The 23,283-nt window shown below is 39.3% G+C and overlaps 1 protein-coding gene across 7 annotated transcripts in view; it reads right to left on the bottom strand.

The window, feature by feature from the left end:
- DENND5B (DENN domain containing 5B) overlaps window positions 1–23,283 on the bottom strand; it is a 212,760-nt gene that overhangs the window by 110,490 nt on the left and 78,987 nt on the right. For 4 of the 7 annotated variants that reach the window (XM_035255863.3, XM_035255865.3, XM_035255867.3 and 1 more), the window contains exon 2: window positions 2,801–2,866. The exons of the other annotated variants lie outside the window; for them this stretch is intronic. In XM_035255863.3, coding sequence (XP_035111754.3) covers window positions 2,801–2,866 — 66 coding nt within the window. The remainder of the gene's footprint in view (window positions 1–2,800; window positions 2,867–23,283) is intronic. 7 annotated transcript variants of the gene reach the window in all.

The raw sequence follows: 23,283 nt of genomic DNA, 5'->3' as shown, positions 1-23,283 counted from the left end.
ATGAGTTGTTTTTAACTTCTAGTTAAACTCAGTTTCCATTTCGGGTAAAAATATGAAAAGAAACACCTCTGAATGCAAAACAGTCACAGGAGGAGGAAAAAAAATCACACTAAAAAATCTTGCTGTAGACTGCAATATAAAATACACAGGAACTTTTTTGAACAAGGACACATAATTTAAATATATTTGCTGAGGCAACTAAAGTACTATTTCTAACTGAAGTCCTTGGTTAATGATCATTATTTTCTTTAGATTCCTGACTTATTTGGGCAAACATTTCATCTCTGTATTTTTCTTCTCCATACTTCCATCTTCTAAGAGTTGACAGCATTCACTTCTAGAAGAGAAACCGTCAAAGACAACCCTAAGGAGAGTTTATCAATTTTTGCACTACACTTCTAGAGTATGTAAGCATCAAAAAGTCAACAGAGGAATGTGAAACTGTCTATGACAGTCAATGTGGCTGAAGAACAGATTCAGGGCTTAGAATTGATTTCAGGAAGAGTCAATGATATTTTAAAGCTGATGCTGGATTTTTCTGTAAACACTAAGAAAGTTTAAATTATTCACTTCTTTATTTAAACAAAAGTTACTTGGCCAGACATGGGGGCTCATGACTGTAATCTCAACACTTTGGGAGGCCAAGGTGGGCAAATCCCTTGAGCCCAGGAATTTGAGACCAGCCTGGGCAACATAGTGAAACCCTATCTCTATTTTAATAAATATTATATAATTTTAAAAAGTTACTTTCCATTTCACTTTAGAGAAAAACCAAAATTCCTCCCAGTTCTAAAAGTCTATGCTGCTGACTGTGTACTGACACAGCAACAGAGTATCCTCATCATATACAGAAATCAAGAAACTCTCTCCTGGCCAGGCACAGTGGCTCACGCCTGTAATTCCAGCATTTTGGAGGTTGAGATGGGCAGATCACGAGGTCAGGAGCTCGAGACCAGCATGGTCAACAAGATGAAATCCCATCTTTACTAAAAATACAAAAATTAGCCCGGTGTGGTGGCAGGTGCCTGTTAATTCCAGCTATTCAGGAGGAGGAGGCAGGAGAATCACTTGAACCCGTAAGGTGGAGGTTGCAGTAAGCCGAGACTATGCTACTGCACTCCAGCCTTGGTGAGAAAGCAAGACTCTGTCTCAAAAGAGAAAAAAAAAAAAAAAAACCCCTCTCCTTCACCTACCTTCTAACACCAAAAATACTTGCTTTTATTATCCATAAATGTAAATAAAATATGAAACACTGCAGGAGCAGAAGAAACAAGATATAACCTATCATGTAACTCCTTGCAACACTTACCTTTTAATTCAGTTCTGCCTGTGTATAGTTAAAATAACATCTTCATTCACGTATCAAGTTATTAATGGGACAGGAGATATATCAGAAAGGTCATGAAAGTGCCATTCTCAATATAAGTGTTCTGTTAACTAAGGAACATTGCACCTTCTTGAGGCACAAAGAATCAGTGAGAAGGAAACCGCCTCCAGAAAGAAATAATTTTACAAAAATAAAACAGCTACAAAATAGTAACACAAATCTAACAAAAGAAAAGCAAAACCACCACCATCACCGCTTATTAGACTGCTTAAAAAAGGGATAACAAGAAAGATCACTGTTATATATACACAGCTGTCTTGGCAAATATGATTTGGAAGAATATTAGGGGAAGAACCAACTATTTAGAAATTTTGATATCACTATTAAGAATTTAGAAATGGGCCAGGCACAGTGGCTCACACCTGTAATCCCAGCACATTGGGAGGCTGAGGCAGGTGGATCACTTGAGGTCAGGAGTTCAAGACCAGTCTGGCCAACGTGGCGAAATCCTGTCTCCACTAAAAATACAAAAATTAGCCAAGCATGCTGGCATGCACCTGTAATACTCAGGAGGTGAAAGAAGGAGAATTGGTTGAACCCAGGAGATGAAGGTTGCAGTGAGCCAAGATCATGCCACTGCACTCCAGTCTGGTTCAGAATCTATCTCATAAAATAGAAAAAAAAATTTAGAAATGAGTGGATGTAGCTATTCCTCCTAGTACCAGTCAAAAGAAGAGAATCTTGGTAATGACTTTCTAAGATGAGAGATGGAGGAACAACCTATACTTCTCATTTTAAACGCATGTTTTATAAACCTCTAACTTAGAATTTACTGCTGGGGAAAAAAAAAAACGGGAGAATAACCAAATCTAAGAAGTTGGATTCCCAGGAAATGAAAATTACATAAGCATCCTTTACTTAAAATTTGCCTTTTTTTAATTTTTTGAGATGGAGTTTCGCTCTTGTTACCCAGGCTGGAGTGCAATGGCATGATCTCAGCTCACCGCAACCTCCGCCTCCTGGGTAGCTGGGATTACAGGCACGTCCCACCATGCCCAGCTAATTTTTTGTATCTTTAGTAGAGACGGGGTTTCACCATGAAAATTTGCCTTTTGAATACTATCTTGAAACTAACAAGGACTATAAATTTGTACGACTGCTATATACATATCTACTTAACTCCAACTAATACTGCCAAATAACCTCCTATTAAATTGAAGCTGCAATTAATCCTTTCCTCCTAAGAAAGCAGGAAATATCTGCCAAGAGAGCTTAAAGACTACTGAATACATGTTTTCAAGGTTGAAGCAAAAGAGGTCTTTATGAAAATTAAGATATAGATGAGAGAAGAGAAACAAAATAACATCTATAAGTTTGACCAAGCAAAACTGAATAAAGAAACATTTATAATGGGCTTTTGATCAATGAAAATGATTTATAACAGCCCATCCTTGTTTTAAATTTTATTTTTACCTGAGGTCGTATTTGCAGCATCTTGGCTCTTGCCATGACGATCTGCTTCTAGCCATTGGTACAAAACTACATAATGTAACAGAAACAAAAAAGCTTTATGAACAAATAAAAACAAACAAAAAGCAAAAATGACTTTGAAGAATGGAAAATGAGATTAAATAATTAACCAAAAGCAATTAAATAGGAGACATTAACATCAGAGTGTAGCTTAACACCAATGAAATGCAGCTGATAAGGGATTAGTAATGAAAGCAAAGAGAATAGGCAATTTTAACAAAAAATAAGTGAAATGCTATTAAATATCTGTAACAGTTTTTTGCATGGGAAATAGCACACATATTCTCTTCTTAGTGCTTACTTAAAGAGGAGTATTAGGAGAAAGCTAATGTCTCTATATTCAGATATAACACAAGTTGAGTATCCCTTATCCAAAATGCTTAGGACCAAGAAGGGTTTTGGATTTCTATTTGTTTCAGATTTTGAAATATTTGCCAAGAGAGCTAAAGACTCTTATATTTACAAGTTGAGAATCCTTAATTACAAAATCGGAATGCTGGCACTCAATATTTCAAATTTTGGAGCACTATGGATCTCAGATTTTTGGATTAGGAAATCCTAATCCTAAAGGCTCCTTTAGGCTCAACCTAAAAAGTATGACAGTAAGACTAAATGACCAATTTTTAAAATTATATTTTTAAATGGTGTGGCATGTTGGCTCACACCAGTAACCCCAGCACTTTGGGAGGCTAAGGCAGGTGGATTGCTTGAGGTCAGGCATTCGAGACCAGCCTGACCAACATGGTGAAACCTCGTCTCTACTAAAAATACGAAAATTAGCTGGGTGTGGTGGTGGGTGCCCAAAATCCCAACTACTTGGGAAGCCGAGGCAGGAAAATTGCTTGAATCCAGGAGGCGGAGGTTGTAGTGAGCTGAGATCGTGCCACTGCACTCCGGCCTGGGTGACAAAGTAAGACTGCCTCAAAAAAAGAAAAAAAAATTACATCTCAACCACTGCATACTGATTAGAATGGCTGAAGTCCCAAAAGCTGACTATACTAAATATTGACACGGATATGAAGTAATAGTGATTCTCACTCATTGCTGATGAGAATGCAAAATGGTATGGCCGCTTTGGAAGAGAGTTTGGCAAACCCTTACAAGGTTTAACAGTCTTATCACTAAGTCCATAACTCCAGTCTAATCATGAGAAAAACATGAAATTCCAAGGAGTAACCTGTCATATATCTAGTAAGTATTCATCAAAACTATCAAGGACAACAAAAACAATGAAAGTCTGCGATTCTGTCATAGCCAAAAGGAGCCTAAGTAGACATGACAACTTATGTGGATAGGATACCTCAACCACAAAAAAAGACTGATATGGTTTGGCTGTGTCTTCAAATTTCATCTTGAATTGTAGTTCCCATATTCCCCACATGTCATGGGAGGGACCCAGCGAGAAGTAATTCAATCTTGGGGGCAGTTACCTCCATGCTGTTCTCAGGATAGGAAGTTCTCACAAAATTCATGGTTTTATAAGGGGGCTTTCCTCCACTTCACTCTGCACTTCTCCTTGCTGCCCCCATGTGAAAAAGAATGTGTTTGCCTCCCCCCTTCCACCACAATTTTAAGTTTCCTAAGGCTTTCCCAGCCCTGTGGAACTGTGAGTCAATTCAACCTCTTTCCTTTATAAATTGCCCAGTCTTGGGTATGTCTTTATTAGTAGCATGAGAACAGACTAATATAAAAACATTAATTAAAAACTGAAGGGCCGGGCACGGTGGCTCACGCCTGTAATCCCAGCACTTTGGGAGGCCGAGGCGGATGGATCACGAGGTCAAGAGATCGAGACCATACTGGTTGGTCAGCATGGTGAAACCCCGTCTCTACTAAACATACAAAAACTTAGCTGGGCACTGTGGCGCGTGCCTGTAATCCCAGTTACTCAGGAGGCTGAGGCAGGAGAATTGCCTGAACCCAGGAGGCGGAGGTTGCGGTGAGCTGAGATCGCGCCATTGCACTCCAGCCTGGGTAAACAAGAGCGAAACTCCGTCTCAAAAAACAAAAAAAAAAAAACTGAAGAAATCTAAACAGATGCTGGGCGTGATGGCTCATGCCTGTAATCCCAGCACTTTGGGAGGCCAAGGTGGGTGGATTACCTGAGGTCAGGAGTTCAGAATCAGCCTGTTCAACATGGCAAAACCCTGTGTCTACTAAAAATACAAAATTAGTCAGGCATGGTGGTGCATGCCTATAGTCCCAGCTACTTGGGGGGCTGAGGCAGGAGAACTGTATGAACCTGGAGGAGGAAGTTGCAGTGAGCTGAGATAGCACCATTGCACTCCAGTCTGGGTGACAAGAGTGAAACTCCATCTCAGAAAAAAAAAAAAAAAAAAGAGAAATTTAAATAGACTGTAGACTTTAGTTAGCAATAATGTATCAATAGTTATTCATTAATTATAATTAATGTACCATACTACTATAAGAGGTTAATGATAGGGGAAAATATGTGTGTATGTTGGTGGGGGAAGGGGAGGGAATGGAAACTCTATTCTCAATTTTTCTGTCAATCTAAAACTGGTCTAGAAAAACAATTACATTTTAGAAATTACATTCCAATGTTTAAGGTAAAAACACCAGTATATATTATATCCAATCTTGTAAGTAATCTACCTTTTATAAAGAAATTTGCTTTATATGAAATGCCACTTAATGATATTCCTAGGCATAATTATGAAGTGTCAATTCTTAAAGGAAAGTTTGCTACTGTAAAGACACAGGCTAATAATAAATTCACAATAGAGCTCTGTAACTTAGCAGCTTTGAAGGGTGTTAAAACTTCTGAATGTCTTTTATTGGTTACTCAGATGTCTACAACTTTCAGACATCTTTAAAAAGATGTCAGTCTTTAGTTTAAACAGTCAAATAATGATAACGTAGGGTACCAATGGCCAAGAGAGCTTGCTATCCACACCCCAAGGTTTGATGATCTAAGGAGAGCAACAAACACTAAGCTTCTATGCTGGGGGGCTACTTACCCACAGATACTGTGAGAGGTGAATATCCCAAACAAGGTTTATAGAAACTTTTCATGCTCTCCCCCCAACAAAAACAACACCAAAAGGCTGAGAAAGCTGCCTACACACTCCTGGAGTAATAAAGGAATCAATTTATTACAAATATCTAAGAGAACCCTGAAATCATCAGAGTAGTTACTTAGATCTCTGAGGGACAGCCAGGGCTGAGAACTGACATGCATGGTCATTGATAGAGCTCTGAGCAGACAAACATCCAATGTGCAAAGTCCTTGGTTGAGGGTGCCCCAGTGAGCACAGAGGTCAGCACCCTCCTCCAGAGACTGCACACTTCTGGGAGGCAAACAACTGTTAAAATTGGGACTAGCATGAAAGAATACCAAAAGTAGACCTCAATTATTAAATATATACTACAGGTATTTCTCTTCTCTTTAGTTTACAGGGATAACAGCTACTCATTAGAGGATGGGAGAGGGGAATTTATACCATGACACAAAAAATCTCCCCATTAGGAAATGCAAGCATGAACTTTACAACTGATACTGAAGGCTGGGTGCAGTGGCTCATACCCGTAAGCCCAGCACTTTGGGAGGCTGAGGTGGGCAGATCGCTTGTGTTCAGGAGTTTGAGACCAGCCTAGGCAACGTGGTAAAACCCTATCTCTACAAAAAATATAAAAATCAGCTGGGTGTGGTGGCAAGCGCCTGTAGTCCCAGCTACTCAGGAGGCTGAGGTGGGAGGATGGCTTGAACCTGGGAGGTGGAGGTTACAATGAGCTGTGATCCACTCCAGCCTGAGCAACAGGGCTAAACTCTGCCTCAAGACAAACAAAACAATTGGCACTGAAAATCACTTCCACAAAATGAGATGCAAAGTCAGGAAACGGATCCATTAACTGGTCTAACATTATTGCCTAGTTCCTGTCTTAAGGCTGTATTTTCCCCTGATTAATGGGGAAACTCTTGGCTATGCTCAGGTTATCACTAGGAATATTTATCAATAGTTCTAATTACTTCATATAGCCCTAGTTTCTGGTTTTATCAAAGAGGTTGATCATGTTTGCTTTCATGTCTCATTGATAAAATCATAGTCTGTTTCTGACCACAGACTTTGTTCACAAAACAAAGCTAAGTCTCACACTATTTCCCTCTCTTCCTGTCCTGACAGGTAACCCCAGGAGCCTAGAAATTATAAACAAAATCATTAATAAAATGAGACATGAAAGTTATTCCAGGTATATTTAACCAGTTAGAGAACTACACATAAGCAAAAATAATTTTAATAGATTTACATATTCAAATATTTCACCCTTGCCTCTAGATTACCAAAGCCCAATTAACTTCAGTTTAAATAATTCATAGACTTTCCAGTGAAATAAATGCATTAGATTCAGGAATGCTATAATGTGAATCACCATTTATATAAAGTTTAGACTTTAAAGTCTACTTTATAGGACAAATATTTAAAAAGATAATGTATAATTAAAAAGCAAGTGTGACTAATTTTTTAACTTAACATACTAGAATGTACATGGGAAGCTCTGGAAATACTGAACTCCCAAAATTTCTCAATCTCCATAAAATACATGAAATACAATATAAAGGGTCTGCTACTATGAACGTACATGATGAATGTAATGTATGATAGTCTACATTACACTAAACGTGAATGAGAAAAACTTTTTTTGCCTCATGCCATTCAAGTATTGTGGGGTTGTTATTAACAACAGTTAGCTATTTATGTGTTTATTAGCCTGAGTTTTTATTTGTGTTAGTTTTGACCTTCTGACTATAATACTAACAGCTGACTATCCTGTAGCTTCTGTTGACAACTCTCTACATTGCTTGTTACATGTTTAAATATAGAAGTACAGTTCTCCAAATATAGGACAGAATTCCCCCCCGCCTTTTTTTTTTTTTTTTTTTTTTAAGACAGAGTCTTGCTCTGTCACCCAGGCTGGAGTGTAATGTTGCAATCTCGGCTCACTGCAACCTCTGTCTCCTGGGTTCAAGCGATTCTCCTGCCTCAGCCTACAGGAGAGTAGCTGGGACTACAGGTGCACCACCATGACCAGCTAATTTTTGTATTTTTAGTGGAGACAGGGTTTCACTATGTTGGTCAGGCTGGTCTCAAACTCCAGATCTCAGGTGATCTGTCCACCTTGGCCTTCCAAAGTGCTGAAATTACAGGCATGAGCCACCATGCCCACCCCAGAATTTGCCCATTTTTAATGCATGTTCTCCATCTTCATAGAAAAAGCCATAGATCCTACTAAGCTATTTATGAAGACCATAAGTTCTAGCCCATGACAAGCCTGTTATTCTTTCTAAACACACAACCCCCAAATCCAGTCAGCAAACTGAAGGTCTGGGGTGATGGTCATGAAAGGAATCAAACAAAAGAACCTTAGAGGAGTCTCTGCAAATCCACTGACCCCACAGATGAATATTCAACAATACAGAAACTTAAATCCTGGTAACATTCAAGTTTATTTTAATTAAGTGGTTTTTTCGTTTGCTTTTTGTTGTTTATTTCTGTTTTTGAGACAGGGTCTCATTCTGTTGTCCAGGCTGGAGTTCAGTGGCACGATCATGGCTTACTGCGGCCTGGACCTCTTAGGCTCATGTGATCCTCCCCCCTCAACCTCCCATATGGTTGAGACTATAGGTATATACCCTCATGCCTGTCTAATTTTTAAAACATTTTTGTAGAGGCAGGGTTTTGCCATGTTGCCCATACTGGTCTTGAACCCCTGGGCTCAAGTGATCTGCCCGCCTCGGCCTCCCAAAGTGCTGGGATTACAGGCATGAGCCACCTCACCTAGCCTTAATTAAGATTTTAATAGAGTACACATCAACATTAATCCAGTAAGCTTTGAGTTTTTAAGAGGTTCGCCATATCTTTCCTCTTGATTACATCAAAATTAAAGAGCTGTGTTATATTTAGCTAACATTAACCATACTTTCTCTTTTTAATTAATTTTTTTAAAGTGTAGTCATGTGAAGCAGTGGAAGTGCAGAAGGAACAAAGAAATCTGTAACTGAACTGTGATCAATTAGTTATAAACACCACTGCACTTGGACCAGCCTAAATACATTTTCTAATAATTACTAAAATTTATTCACTGAAAACCAAGAACTCACAGCATTATTCTGCTTCAATCTCAACTGAGTGTACTGCAATCTGATTCTCTCATTAGCCACCCAAAGTTAGCACAGACCCCACAAGTTAAAGGATATGCTCCCAAATAAGAGTGCCCTTATTTCAGACACAAGCCACACTTTTGAAGTCCCAGGCTACCTGCACTTCTAACAGGCTGGCTATAAATTTGAGAGTTTCCACAAGCCCCTCGGATATGCTAAATTCACTACAACTTGCAGAACTCAGGGAAGTGCTATATTTACAATTACAGTTTTCTTACAAAGGACACAAATCAGAAGGACCAATAAAATTAAGAGATACATAGGGTGAGATCAAGGAGAGAATGCAGATTTTCCATGCCCTCTTCTTGTGGAAGAAGGGGATGTCACCTACTTCCCCACATCCCCTGCACATACGTCAATATGTACACCAAGCAGGAAGGTCCACTAAGTTTCAGTGTCCAGAGTTTTTACTGGCTTTACTACATATGCACGACGGATTATATGTCACTGGCTGCATGACTAAGCTGAATCTCCAACTCCTTTCCCTCTCAGAGGCCAGATTGGTTCAGAGTTCCAACCATGGTTGGTCCTTTCGGAGACAGCTCCTATCCTGAAGCTGTCCAGAGGCCCATCATTAGTTACCTGATTAGCATAACATTCCTTTCACTCAGGAAATTCCAAGAGTTTGAGAAGTTCAAGAAACATGGTCAAAAATCAGACAAATTCCTATTTTTTTTTTTAAGACACAGACTGCAGTGCAGTAGTGCGATCATAGCTGAGCCACCCTGAACTCCCGCCTCAGCCTTCCTGGTAGCTAGGACCACAGGGGCGTGCCACCATACCCAGATGAGTTTTTATTTTTATTTTTCATGGAGACAGAAAAAGAAAAATGTCTCTTGGCCTTGATCTCCTGGCCTCAAGTGATCCTGCATGGGCCTCCCAAAGCACTGGGATTAAAAGCTTTTGCCACTGCACCTGGCCAAATTATTATACAACAGTTTTAGGTGCTGTGCAGCCTACCACCAATCAAAGAACATAACAGTACATTATTTACTTGCAAAAACAACCTCAGCAATGAATTTAAGATCTAGAGTTCTCTGATAATAAGGAATAAACAAAGTCTTTGATCCTAGCCTATGTTTGTCATACTACTAATAAAATTTAAAGAAAAAAACTTTAAAAAATAATTTAAGTACTGTAACTGCTAACATGAAACTCTAAGAGGAAAGAGTTCCAATAATTTTTAGATTAATAAATGTCATGTGTTTGCCAGTGCTTAGTAAATACTTTTTATTCTGAAGAACATCTAAGTGATTTTCAAATAATAACTATAGCCAAGAAAACAACGTTCTAGTTCTGACTGAACATGCTGGTCTAGTAGCCTAGCACAAATCACAATGTCTTGTAGCAAGGGTTTTCTCTTATATAAAACACATTATTTTCTCACTAAATTCAAAACATAGTATTAATTACTCTTAAGTATCTACCTTCTACGGAAATTATTCATCCAATGTATTTCTGAGAAAATATATTATTATCCATGTCACAGTTTATTATACAATATAAAACAAATCTTGCCCTGTTACTAAAGAACGTATTCTTTGCTACAGAGACACTGAGAGAGACACTACCCTTTGCCTTCAGGAACAAAAGAAAGTAACCCAACGTTAAAAAACTTACGGCTGACAAGTAACGTATGGAGCAACACTGCTAAGACGGTTCTAACAAACTTCCCTGCTGCATACCTCAAAGAAGCAGTCATTTGGTCAGAGGTAAAGCAGACCTTTCCTGCCATCTCCATTAACTACTTTTGCTGCCAATACACACTGTAACAAAAAAAAAATTTATAAGAAGTCAAATACACAAGGAACTCAGTTAAGTTTCCTCCATAGGGGTATCAAGTGACTTACACAAAAATATCACTTTCTTCCTCCTACATCAGAAATCAATGAAGTTCTCTAAAACAAAGATAGAAATTACAAGGTGGAGAAAAGGGTACATTTGTTTTACTAATGGAAAATATCACAATAGTAAATGCAGTCTATTAGCTGGGCATGCTGGTGGGCGCCTATAATCCCAGCTACTTGGGAAGCTGAGGCAGGAGAATCGCTTAAACTCGGGAGGCAGAGGTTGCAGTGAGCCAAGACTGCACCACTGCACTCCAGCCTGGGTGACAGAGAGAGACTCCATCTTTAAAAAAAAGTAAATGCAGTCTATTAGTAAACAGACCATCCTGTTTTGTGGTCTATGAAATTATTCTAATATAAGCAAATTGAGCTTAATATGTTAGAAATGACTCAGTGGGAAAGAGAATCTTCCTATAAGAATCAAACAGAAGTCCCATTATTCTAACAATTAACTGAAGTTGTTGGTAGCTTAACGTGTTCAGTTGATGTGATTTTTGCTAAGCAGAAACGGTTATCTGAGTCTCTCTGCATTAGTGTGTGGCCTTTCATCTAAAGGCCTTCAAAGCCCTCCCCTACTATGTTTTGTGTAAGAAGCTCCAGATCTTAATATAGTATTAAGGTTCTGCACAGACTGAAAATCACATGTCACATACATCAGGAGGAGAACAGTGACTTATAAGATGACTAAGACTCTCCCAGTTCTATAAGAGCCTGTGGTTCTCAAAGCTACTATATAACATACTTTTTTGAAACACAAATAAAAAAGTCTAGTCACTTTGGCAGGGTGAGGTCTGAGCCATTTTAGCCAGTTTCTGAAGTTTTCAAAATTAACATAAAACAATCAAAAAGAAAAATAGTGAGGTGAAGGGATCAGAATTTTCCTCTTCTCCATGAGAAAAACAAACTCTTCCTGCATCAGAAAAACATAAAAAGAAAATCCTCAAGATGGTCCCCAGCCCTGAGTTTCAATTCATGATTTTTACTATCCACAAAGAATCTCAGCTTGCTGTCTCAGACTCAGCAGCCTCAACATCCAGGTTTCCACAACTGAGCTCATTTTTCCCCTCAAAGTTTTTCCTCTGTTGACAGTGCCACAATTCATGTAGCCATCTAAGCATTATTATCCACTTATCTATCCCTAAAGGAGTTAATTTGGCCAGGTGTGGCAGTTCACACCTATAATCCCAACACTTTGGGAGGCTGAGGCATTCTAAGGAGACAGACCCATAGTTTGTATGCCTACAGATGTAGCTACTTGGGAGGCTAAGGCAGAAGGACTGCTTGAGCCCAGGAGTGAGAGATTACAATGAGCTATGATTGTGCCACTGAATTGCAGCCTAGGTGACAGAGTCAAGAGCCTATCTCAAAATAAATAAAAAATAATAATTTAAAAATATAGGCCGGGCGCGGTGGCTCACGCCTGTAATCCCAGCACTTTGGGAGGCTGAGGCAGGTGGATCACGAGGTCGAGAGATCGAGACCATCCTGGTCAACCTGGTGAAACCCCATCTCTACTAAAAATACAAAAAATTAGCTGGGCATGGTGGCACGTGCCTGTAATCCCAGCTACTCAGGAGGCTGAGGCAGGAGAATTGCCTGAACCCAGGAGGCAGAGGTTGCGGTGAGTCGAGATTGCGCCATTGCACTCCAGCCTGGGTAACAAGAGCAAAACCCCGTTTCAAAAAAGAAAAGAAAAAAAAAAAAAATATATATATATATATATATATAAAATTGTTTTAAGTGGCTACATTTTGAGACGGCTTATTATGCAACAATAAATAACTGGAAAAACATAGTGAACAAAACGACCAAAAAAATCCTTGCTCTCACAGTTTACATTCTAAGAGGAGGCAGACAATAAGTATAATAAATTATATAGCATGTTGGAAGATGAAAAGTACAATGGAAAGTTAGAAAAGAATAAAGTGAGGAAAGCTGGCGGTACAAAGCACAAGTTGCAGTATTAGGTAGGGTGATCAAGTTGGTCCTCCTTGAGAAAGTGATGTTTGAACAAACTTGAAAGAGACAGAGAATTAATCTTATCTCCTTGGGAAAAATCAATGTGAACTAAGATACCAGTCTCACAAATTCAGTCCCTGCCTAGTAAAGTCCAGATTCCTGAGATGGCATTTGAGGACCACCATGATCTTGCTGGACCTACTTTTCCCCTTTAATTTCTGTGACTACTGCATTTGAGCCATGACAAATGACATGCAGTTCCATTGTAAGTACGATGTCCTGTGGGTCCTTGCTAGACTTCTTGTGTCTGAAACATCATCTCCCCTAAAATAATTTTCCGTTACCCCAAGTTATGACCTTAGCAGCTTAACATACCCACATGTATTATTTCACATTTTCCATGATCCAGAACTCTGGCACAGTATGGCTCTGCTGAGTCCTTTACTCTCAAAGTCTGACAATACGGAAACCATCCTGTTGACAGGGCTTCATTCCTTTCTGGAGGCTCTGAAGAAGAATCCACTCTTTTTTTTTGAGATAGGGTCTCGCTCTGTCGCCCAGCCTGGAATGCAGTGGTGCGATCTTAGCTCACTGCAGCCTCTGAATCCCGGGTTCAAGCAATTCTCCTACCTCAGCCTCCTGGGTAGCTGGGACTACAGGTGCCCGCCACCACGCCCAGTTAAAAAATTCACTTTCAGGCCAGGTGTGGTGATTCATGCCTGTAATCCCAGCACTTAGGGAGGCCAAGGCAGGCAGATCACCTGAAGTCAGGAGTTTGAGACCACCTTGACCAACATGGAGAAACCCCGTCTCTACTAAAAATACAAAATTAGCCATTTGTGGTAATGTATGCCTGTAATCCCAGCTACTTGGGAGGCTGAAGCAGGAGAATCACTTGAACTCAAGAAGCGGAGATTACAGTGAGCCGAGATCGCACCACTGCACTCCAGCCTGGGCAACAAGAGCAAAAACTGTCTAAAAAAAAAAAAAATCCACTTTCAAGTACACTGAGATTATTGGAGGAATTCAGTTCCTTGTGATTGTAGAGCTAAGGTCCCTGTTGCCTTGTATGCTGTCAGCCAGCTGTTCTTAGCACCTAAGATCTTTGTTCCTTGCATGTGGCACCCAACATCTCAAATCAAACCATCTTGTACTTGAAATCTCTCTAATTTCTTCTCTATCTCTTCTGCAGCAGTTGAGTTTTTCTGCTTTTAAGGACTTGTAATTATACTAGACACACATGGATAATTCAAGAAACTCTCCTTATTTTAGGGTGAGTTAATTAGTAATCTTAATTAAATCTGTAAAATTCCTTAACACCAGAACCTAGACTGTTCTTTGACTGAATACCCAGAAGACAAGAATGCTTGGGAATATTTTTAGAATTCTGCCTATCACACCCCTCCTTCCTTGTCTGCCTATTGACTCCTACACATCTTTAAGAATTCTACTCAGGGCTGGGGGTGGTGGCTCATGCCTGTAATCCTAATACTTTGGGAGGTCGAGGTGGGGGGAAGCACTTTAGCCCAGGAGTTTGAGACCAGCCTGGCAAACACAGTGAGACCCCATCTAAAAAAAAAATTTTTTTTTTTAATTAGCCAGGCATGGTGGTATGCGCCTGTAGTCCCAGCTACTCAGGAGGCTGAGGAAGGAGGCCCTGGAGTTTGAGGCTGCAGTGAGCTGTGACCATACCACTGCACTCCAGCCTGGGTGACAGAGGGAGATCCTGTCTCAAAAAAAAAAAAAATATTCTATTCAGAAAAGACCTCCTGGGGAAATCTTTCTTGACCTGTCCAGAAGAGAGGAGTTTCTTTTATTACACTAGAAAATCTACAAATTAGAACAGATTTTTTATGGTCCAATATTTTAAAAATTCTATGAGCTTAATTTTTTTTAATTGCATTTTAGGTTTTGGGGTACATGTGAAGAACATGCAAGACTGTTGCATAGGTACACACATGGCAGTGTGATTTGCTGCCTTCCTCCCCATCAACTACATCTGGCATTTCTCCCCATGCTATCTCTCTCCAACTCCCCACCCCCAGCTGTCCCTCCCCTATTTCCCCCTGACAGATCCCAGTGTGTGATGCTCCCCTCCCTGTGTCCATGTGTTCTCATTGTTCAACACCCACCTATGAGTGAGAACATGCAGTGTTTGATTTATTGAACACTGTACTAAACCTGTATTAACTGGTGTGTTAAAATAAACATTTTTCTCAACAGTAAAGTTCAAGATAATGCATTTCTCTTCCTTTCTTGGTTATCTTATAATATGTGAATATGATGTCTCTCTTTTTTTTAAATGAAGATAGCACTGCGAAATTCTTGGAACTTTGTTCTCATAACTGCTATGGCATACTGCTGTCTTCTTACCATATTACATTAATGCTATTAAATTCTATCTTCCCTTTAGAAATTAAACTCTTCAAAATATTATTCACCCTTACATCCTCAACACCTACTTAATATTGTACCTAGCAGTAAAAATGTTTGTTGAGTAAATGGATAGATGAATAAAAGTTGTACTCTTAGGTCTGAATTATATACTCCAAAATTTTTAAGACAATTAAAATATTAATAGCTTTTGAAAATGATTCATTTCAAAGCCCTGACTATATAAACTAAAATATAATTTAAGAAATAAAAACAGCCCCTCCACTGCCCTTTTTTTTTTTTTTTTTGACACAGGGTCCTTCTCTGTGACCCAGGTAGGCATGTGGTGGTACAACCACGGTTCACTGTAGCTTGGACTTCATGGGCTCAAGTGACCATCCCACTTCAGCCTCCTGAGTAGCTGGGACTACAGGCACACACCACCACACCACCTGACTAACCTCTCCTTTTTCTTTATTTCTTTTTTTTTTTTTTTTTTTTAATTGCTATGTTGCCCAGGCTGGTCTCAAACTCCTGGGCTCAAGACATACTCCCACATGGCCTCTCAAATTACTGGGATTAAAGGCATGAGCCCCTGTACTCAGTCCATTTTCTTTAGAACATTTTATTCCTTTAATAATTTGTGTTAACTTGTAAATTAAAATCTGATACCTACGTTATTTCAAACATAAGGATATTATTATTGTACTGTATGTCCATCATGGTGTTACATAATCAGCATTTTATTAACCTTTGCTTTGAAGTCTAGATTTCACAGTTTTCTTTTTTCTTCAGCTTTGCATTGGTCAAACTCATTTCATTGTTTTAAGAAACTTTCTAAAAAGTAAATTTAATTTTTAGAATAGTTTTAGATTTAAGGGAAAATAGTAGAGTTCTCATATACCCTAAAACCAGTTTTTCCTAATATTAACATGCTACCTAAGTATAGTATATTTATTATTAATGATCAGTATTTGGTCCATTATTAGTGAAACTCTAAACTTTATCTAGATTTTCTGAGTTTTTACCTAAGATCCTTTCTGTGTTCAAGAATCTCATCCAAAATACCACATTACATTTGGCAGTCAAGACTCCCTGAGTTCCTCTTGGCTGTGACAGTTTCTCAGATTTTCCTTGCTTTAGATGACCTAGATATTTTTGAGTAATATTGGGCATGTATTTTGTAGAAGGTCCCTCAACTGGGATCTGTCTGATGTTTTTCTCACAATTATACTGAGTTTATAGGTTTGGGGCAGGAAGACCACACAGGTAAAGTGCCATTTTCATCACCTAGTATCAATGGTTCATACTGTCAATGTGGGCTAGGCATGGTGGCTCACGCCAGTGATCCCAACACTTTGGGAGGCCGAGGTGGGCGAATCATGAGGTCAGGAGTTGGAGACCAGCCTGACCAATATGGTGAAACCCCATCTCTACTAAAAATACAAAAAATTAGCTGGGCATAGTGGTGGGCACCTGTAATCCCAGCTACTCAGGAGGCTGAGACGGGAGAATCACTTGAACCTAGGAGGCAGAGGTTACAGTGAGCTGAGATTGTGCCACTGCACTCTAGCCTGGGTGGCAGAGAAAGACTCAGTCTCAAAAAGCAAACAAACAAAAAAAATACTGTCAATGTGAAACAGGGTTGATGTTAACCTTGATCACTTGGCTAAGATAGTGTTTTTCAGGTTTCTCCACAGTAAAGTTCTTTTTTCTCTCCTTTTCTATATTGCAATCTTCAGATGGAAGTCACTCTACCCAGTCTACATTTTAGGAATAGAGTTACACTTCACCCTTTGGGGGTCAAGTATGTATCTACCTCAATTATTTGGAATTCTTCTGTAAAGGAGATTTGTCTCTAATTTATCTGTTCATTTAATTTACATTAGTATGGACTCATGCATATTTATTTTATATTTCGAGTCATGACAGACTTTTAATTTTCTACTCAGTATGTTCCAGTTTTGGCCATTAACAACTGTTTCATTTGGCTCCTATGCACCTTTGATGCACCCCCATCTATGTGTTGTGGGGCTTGTTCTGTTTTGGGTTTTGAACACTTCCTTAATTGTCAGCAGTATAAGGCTCACCTTATGTATTTCTTGTCCCATTTCTAGAAATCAGCCACTTCTCCAAGGACCCCATGCTCCTTTAATTGGAAAATGGTATTAGAAATGAAGATCTCTAGGGTGTCATAGCTTGAAGACCCTCAGGGGATAACTTTTTTTTTTTTTTTTTTTTTTTAAGAGCCAGGGCCTCAATCTGTTACCCAGGCTGGGGTGCAGTGGCACAATCATTGCTCATGGTAACCTTCAACTCCTGGGCTCAATCAATCCTCCTGTCTCAGCCTCCCAAGTAGCTAGGATTATAGGCATGTGCCACCACACCTGGTTAACTGTTTTTTTAAATTTTTTGTAGAGATGGAGTGTTGCTGTGTTGCCCAGGCTGGTTTCAAACTCCTGAACTCAAGCTATCCTCCCACATCAGCCTCCCAAAGTGCTCTGATTACAAGTGTGAGCCACCACACTAAGCCAGGAAAACCTATTTTTATTTCTTACCTAAATATTCAGAAGTAGGGGAAGGTTGGTAATACCAGTTTACAAATAAAATGTTTAAATCTTTTACAACAATAAAAGCAATAGGCTGTATCATATAGTTGAGGTCTGTAGTAGGCTATGCTATCTAATTTTGTATAAGTATACTATGATGTTTGCACAATAACAAAATCTCTTAATAGTGCCATTTTTAGAATGTATCCTCATCATCAGGCATACAAGAATAAACAAATAATTATGAACCTGGGCTAACTGAAAGAACACAGGAATACTACTGACTTTGTGTAAAGATTTTTACCTTGCTTGTACAAATTCTAGAATAATGGTTTTGTAGGACTATGAAGGTTATTTAATAAGAATTTAAGGCTGGGCGCAGGGACTCATGCCTGTAATCACAACACTATTAGAGGCCAAGGTAGGTGGATCATTTGACATCAGAAGTTCAAGACCAGCCTGGCCAACATGGTAAAAACCCATTTCCACTAAAAACACAAAACATTAGCCAGGCATGGTGGCGCATGTCTGTAATCCCAGCTACTTGGGAGGCTGGAGCAGGAGAAATCACTTGAACCTGATTCAGGGAGGTGGAGATTGTGCACCATAGCACTCCAGCCTGGGTGACAGAATGTGACTGTCTAAAAAAGAATTTAAGATTTGTGACACTGGGTGCAGTGTGCAGTGGCTCACGTCTGTAATCTCAACACTTTGGGAGGTTGAAGTGGGATGGTCACTTTGGACCAGCCTGGGCAACATAGCAAGACCTTTTCTCTACAAAAAAAAAAAAAAATTCTTAAATAAGTCAGGCATGGTGGTGCACACCTGCAGTCCTAGCTACTCAAGAGACTGAAGTGATAGGATTAGTTGAGCCCAGGAGTTCAGGGCTCTAGTGAGCTATGATAGCACAACTGTACTCCAGCCTCATGGTCTCGCGCCACAGAGTGAGACCTTGTCTCTAAAAGGAAACAGAATTTAAGATTTGCAGTGCGTGCTTGCAGTCCCAGCTATTTGGTGGGAGGCTAAGGTGGGAGGACTACATGAGCCCAAGAGTTCAAGGCTGCAGGGAGCTATGATTGTGCCACTGTACTTGAGCTTGGGTGACAGAGTGAGACCCCATCTCTAAATATATATACAAATACTTTTTTAAACTGCAATTATGATTATACTGAAATTATAAATTTGAATTATCATTATTATTATTATTGTAGCAGTATTTGATTCTTTCACTATACAATACAGAAATAGCTGAAAAATAACTAGGGAAACTACACTATTTAATTTTGTGTTTCTGTAAGACCATTCCACATATTTACAATTTTGCAGATATACTTATATGGTGGGTAGATTTTATTGCCATAAATGTTTATTAAGTTGTACTTTTGTGAGGATAATACAGTACGTCAATTCCTTTTAGGATGAGTTCTAAACAACTTTCCGTTTTGTATGAACAAAAAAAGCAATGAACTTGAACTTTGTTCGATTATATACAATTAATCAATAGAAAAACTGTTACATGGAAATGCTTTTTGCACTAAGATTAAGCTCATCTATTCACTAGCAACACAGTATTACTGGTATAAACAGACTACTCAAAATTCTGTACTACCAACCAACAAATATGTTGGATCTTGCTACAAACTTAGCCAAGCATATTAGGAATACAGAAAATTTATCAGTAGTGGTTCTTCCCTCAGCACTTATAGAAGAAATTCTTGAAAAGGCAAAAATTCAACTGTTAGAGACAATTATAGCACAATAGAGAAGCTTTATAGCATATTTTAAAATAATTTAAATATATGCATTAAAAGCTACTCTTTCAGAAAAATGTGATTACACTTACTTTTCATGTAGATGTATGGGTATGAAAACTACGTTATCCCCTGTTTCTTGTGCTGAACTTGTTCCTTTTGATAATTACTAAAGTATGTCATTTATTTATATTCATCTTCTCTAATGATGTATAGCATATTCTCTGCGTCAGTATATCTCACACCTGAAAAAATTAAGCATGGGTGCAACCAGTGACTCAAGTCTGTTATCTCAGCACTTTGGGAGTGGGCAGATCACTTGAGCCCAGAAGTTTGAGACCAGCCTGGGCAACAGGGCAAAACCCTGTCTCCACAAAAAATATAAAAATTAGCTAGGTGTGGTGGTGCGCGCCTATAGTCTCAGACAGCTACTTGGGAGGCTAAGCTGGAAAAAGCACCTGAATCCGGGGGTGGTGAGGCTGCAGTAAGCTGTGATCACACCACTGGCTTTGCAGCCTTGGCAACAAGAGTGAGACCCTGTCTCAAAAAAAAAAAAGCAAACAAAACTACACACACGTTAAGCCCAAGCTATGAAGAAACTTGGCCCATTATTTATTTTTTCCACTTCTTCATCACATTTGAGCTTTCATCACTGATGACCATAGTCATTTTTCTGTTCTTTGGTCGCAGAACAATATACTATTTATATGCTCCTTAAAGACTGATAAGATAACTGCCATTAACACCTACCTTTTTCAAGAGCTGACCATCTGATCTATGAATTATTTATTTCCTTTGTCTCTTGTGCTGCTCAATTTTAATGCAATTTATTTTCCTATCTGTAATTTTAAAATATTTCAGGCTGGGCACTGTGCTCATGCTTCTAATCCCAGCACTTTGGGAGGCTGAGGTGGGAGGGCTGCTTTAGCCTAGGAGGTTGAGACTTCATTGAGTCCTGATCCTGCCACTGCACAGCCTGGGCAACAGAGTAAGACTCTGTCCCAAAAAAAATTTAAAAATTTCAAGCATACAGAGAAGTAAAAAAGAAATAAGGAACACTGTGTGTAGATGTCCTCCTCTTAAATTCAACAAATGTTAACACTTTGCTATATTCATTTCACAACTTATTAAAACAGAAATATGAATCTTAAATTCAGCTAGAAACAAAACAGAGATAAAACTTTAGATGAATAAAAATTTTTTGTGTGCCTCATGAACCCTTCAAACCTGGAACTTAAACCATCAGCCTTCATTCTGCACATCCGTATGTTTCAGGACTGTTTCCTCCTACATGTATAAACTACCCCACTACAACCCACAGTGATTCCTTTTATCTCAAAGCCCTACCCACTTGATTATCTAATATAGGCAAATGTGTTTTTTTTTTTCTGTGAGAATTTCCTCTACCCTGAGCTTAAAGTGGACTATGAATAGTTAGCACCCTGATCACACATTGCTCTATGCCCTAATTCTGTATTGGCTGTTTGTTGCCTTTGTCTTGAGACTTAAGGTGAAAACCGTCTTAGCTGAGGTGAAGGGCAGTGAAAAGTATAGCACAGTACTGAATGAGTAGTGCACAGAAATATGAATTGATAAAATATAGGATCTCTCCATAACTATATAAACTTCAGTTAAATTAAAAGCTGTAGCCTTAGTTTTATTAATGATTGTATTTGGATGGTAGTCCGTAAAACAATTCATCTTCCATAGGAACAATGTTATAAGGTGATGAAGTATCCTCATTTCCCAGCCCCAAACTAGTAAGGGTGCTTTTAATGATCCAAGACTCCTTGGAAGGTCAGAGAGAAGAGAGTGACAGAGATCAAGTTCAGAAGTCGTTGAATCTGGATTTGATGAAGGGCTGGGAAGTGAAGCACAGGGGTTCTGGGAATCTAAGAAGTCAAATGACACTTTGGGGATTATCAATCACTGAGTTCATCCTTTATCTGCCTTTCTGCTTCACTCTTACCTCTATTTCCCCTATCCCTTCCTATAACTCTTGTTAGTGCAGCTATATACTCTGCCTTTGCCGGTGGATGAGAAAGTGGGGACACCTTCCCTCAGCTCACCCTTGCATTGCTGGAATAAAAACCCTGAGTTCCCAAAGGCAGATCTGTGGGCACACTCTGCAATGAGAGCAGTGCAAAGTGGAGAGCTATGGAAAGAGAGCCTTGTAAACCGAAGCTCTGGAAGTCAGAAACCTCTCAGGTTCAGCTTCTCCGATTACATAGCTCATCTTTCCTCCTGTAGACTGGAAGTCCCAGTATCAGAAACTGCTCTATGAACACATAAAACTTGATTCCAATATTTTAGGAAATAACACTATACAAACAAACAATTCGAAAAATGTTAGACGAATTATCTTTAAGAGCCTGCATAGTCCCTCTCTCGTTATTTACCTTAGGAGAACACAGATGCTCAGTGACACGATTTGCCTAATGTGAGAATTAAATACAGAGCTGAGGCTTGAATTAGAATCTCCAGAAACCTAGTCTCAAAGACAGTGTTCTCCTCTATTAAAAATGTCCACCTCTGTACCCTTGTGCCAGGAGCAGGGTATTTATTCAATACAAACAGGTCAACTGACTTTTCTAAATGTCATCTGTGAGCTTTGAAGCATTATTCAAATATATCTTTTTTTTTTTTTTTGAGACGAAGTTTCGCTGTTGTTACCCAGACTGGAGTGCTGTGGCACGATCTCAGCTCACCGCAACCTCCGCCTCCTGGGTTCAAGCCATTCTCCTGCCTCAGCCTCCCGAGTAGCTGGGACTACAGGCGCGCACCACCATGCCCAGCTAATTTTTGTATTTTTAGTAGAGACGGGGTTTCACCTTGTTGACCAGGATGGTCTCGATGTCTTGACCTCATGATCCACACGCCTCGGCCTCCCAAAGTGCTGGGACTATAGGCATGAGCCACCGCGCCCGGCCAAATATCTTTACTAAGATAGCAAGCAACTATTTTCAAGCAGCCTTTAATCAAGCTTTCAGTACAGTACATTACCTTCCCTTCTCAAACTAACTTAAAATCACCTTAATTCCAGACTGACTGCATCATACTCAAAAGCACAGCTAATTTTCTGGATTTTTTAAATCTTTTGCCTCATGCTGTGCTAATTTAACCTCATCTTGGTAAACAATAAAATGGTCATTGTTTGACAGACTCTAGCTGCAGCAACTGCAGGGGGCCAGTATGCAAACCAATTTTGTTCATTCTTTATCCTGGCGGGGAGCCCTGCCCTAGAATTGTTTTAGGGCTAATCAGCATTAAACCTGCCTCATAAAGGTTGCTGAAAGCAGCCCCAGAGCAAGACCACAGCAATAAGGCTCTTCAGGAAAGGGATGAAGACAAATGCAGCAGCTGTGCTGCGTATTAATCTTTGGGAAGAGTTTTGTTCATGAGAGTAAAAGTGGGGCCTAGCTTCTCTTCCGTGCTTTAGCACTTCTCCTGTGGCAATGACTTGGAAAGGAGATATAGAAGAAAAAAGACGCACCAAATTTGCTCATTTCTTTCTTTCTGGGTGCTTGGTGACTAGCCAGAAATGTTACTAACTTCAGATGATAGCAACTGGTAAAGAAATTAAATGTGCATCCTTTGCTACTCTCTGAAGTTGAAAACACTGCATGACTTGTCTTTGAATATCCTTGTGTGTTAGCATGATTTTCTATAGGATAAACAAGTACAAGAAACAGATGTGCCTAACACCACCCTGAGTAGATATAAACAACTCTGTCTAAAAACTCTGTTAATGGATAAATTCCTCAAC

Source organism: Callithrix jacchus, chromosome 9, assembly GCF_049354715.1.
Source record: "Callithrix jacchus isolate 240 chromosome 9, calJac240_pri, whole genome shotgun sequence".
Lineage (NCBI taxonomy): Eukaryota > Metazoa > Chordata > Mammalia > Primates > Cebidae > Callithrix > Callithrix jacchus.
Note: the sequence above shows the minus strand (reverse complement) of the source record. Positions and strands in the feature narration are given on the sequence as shown.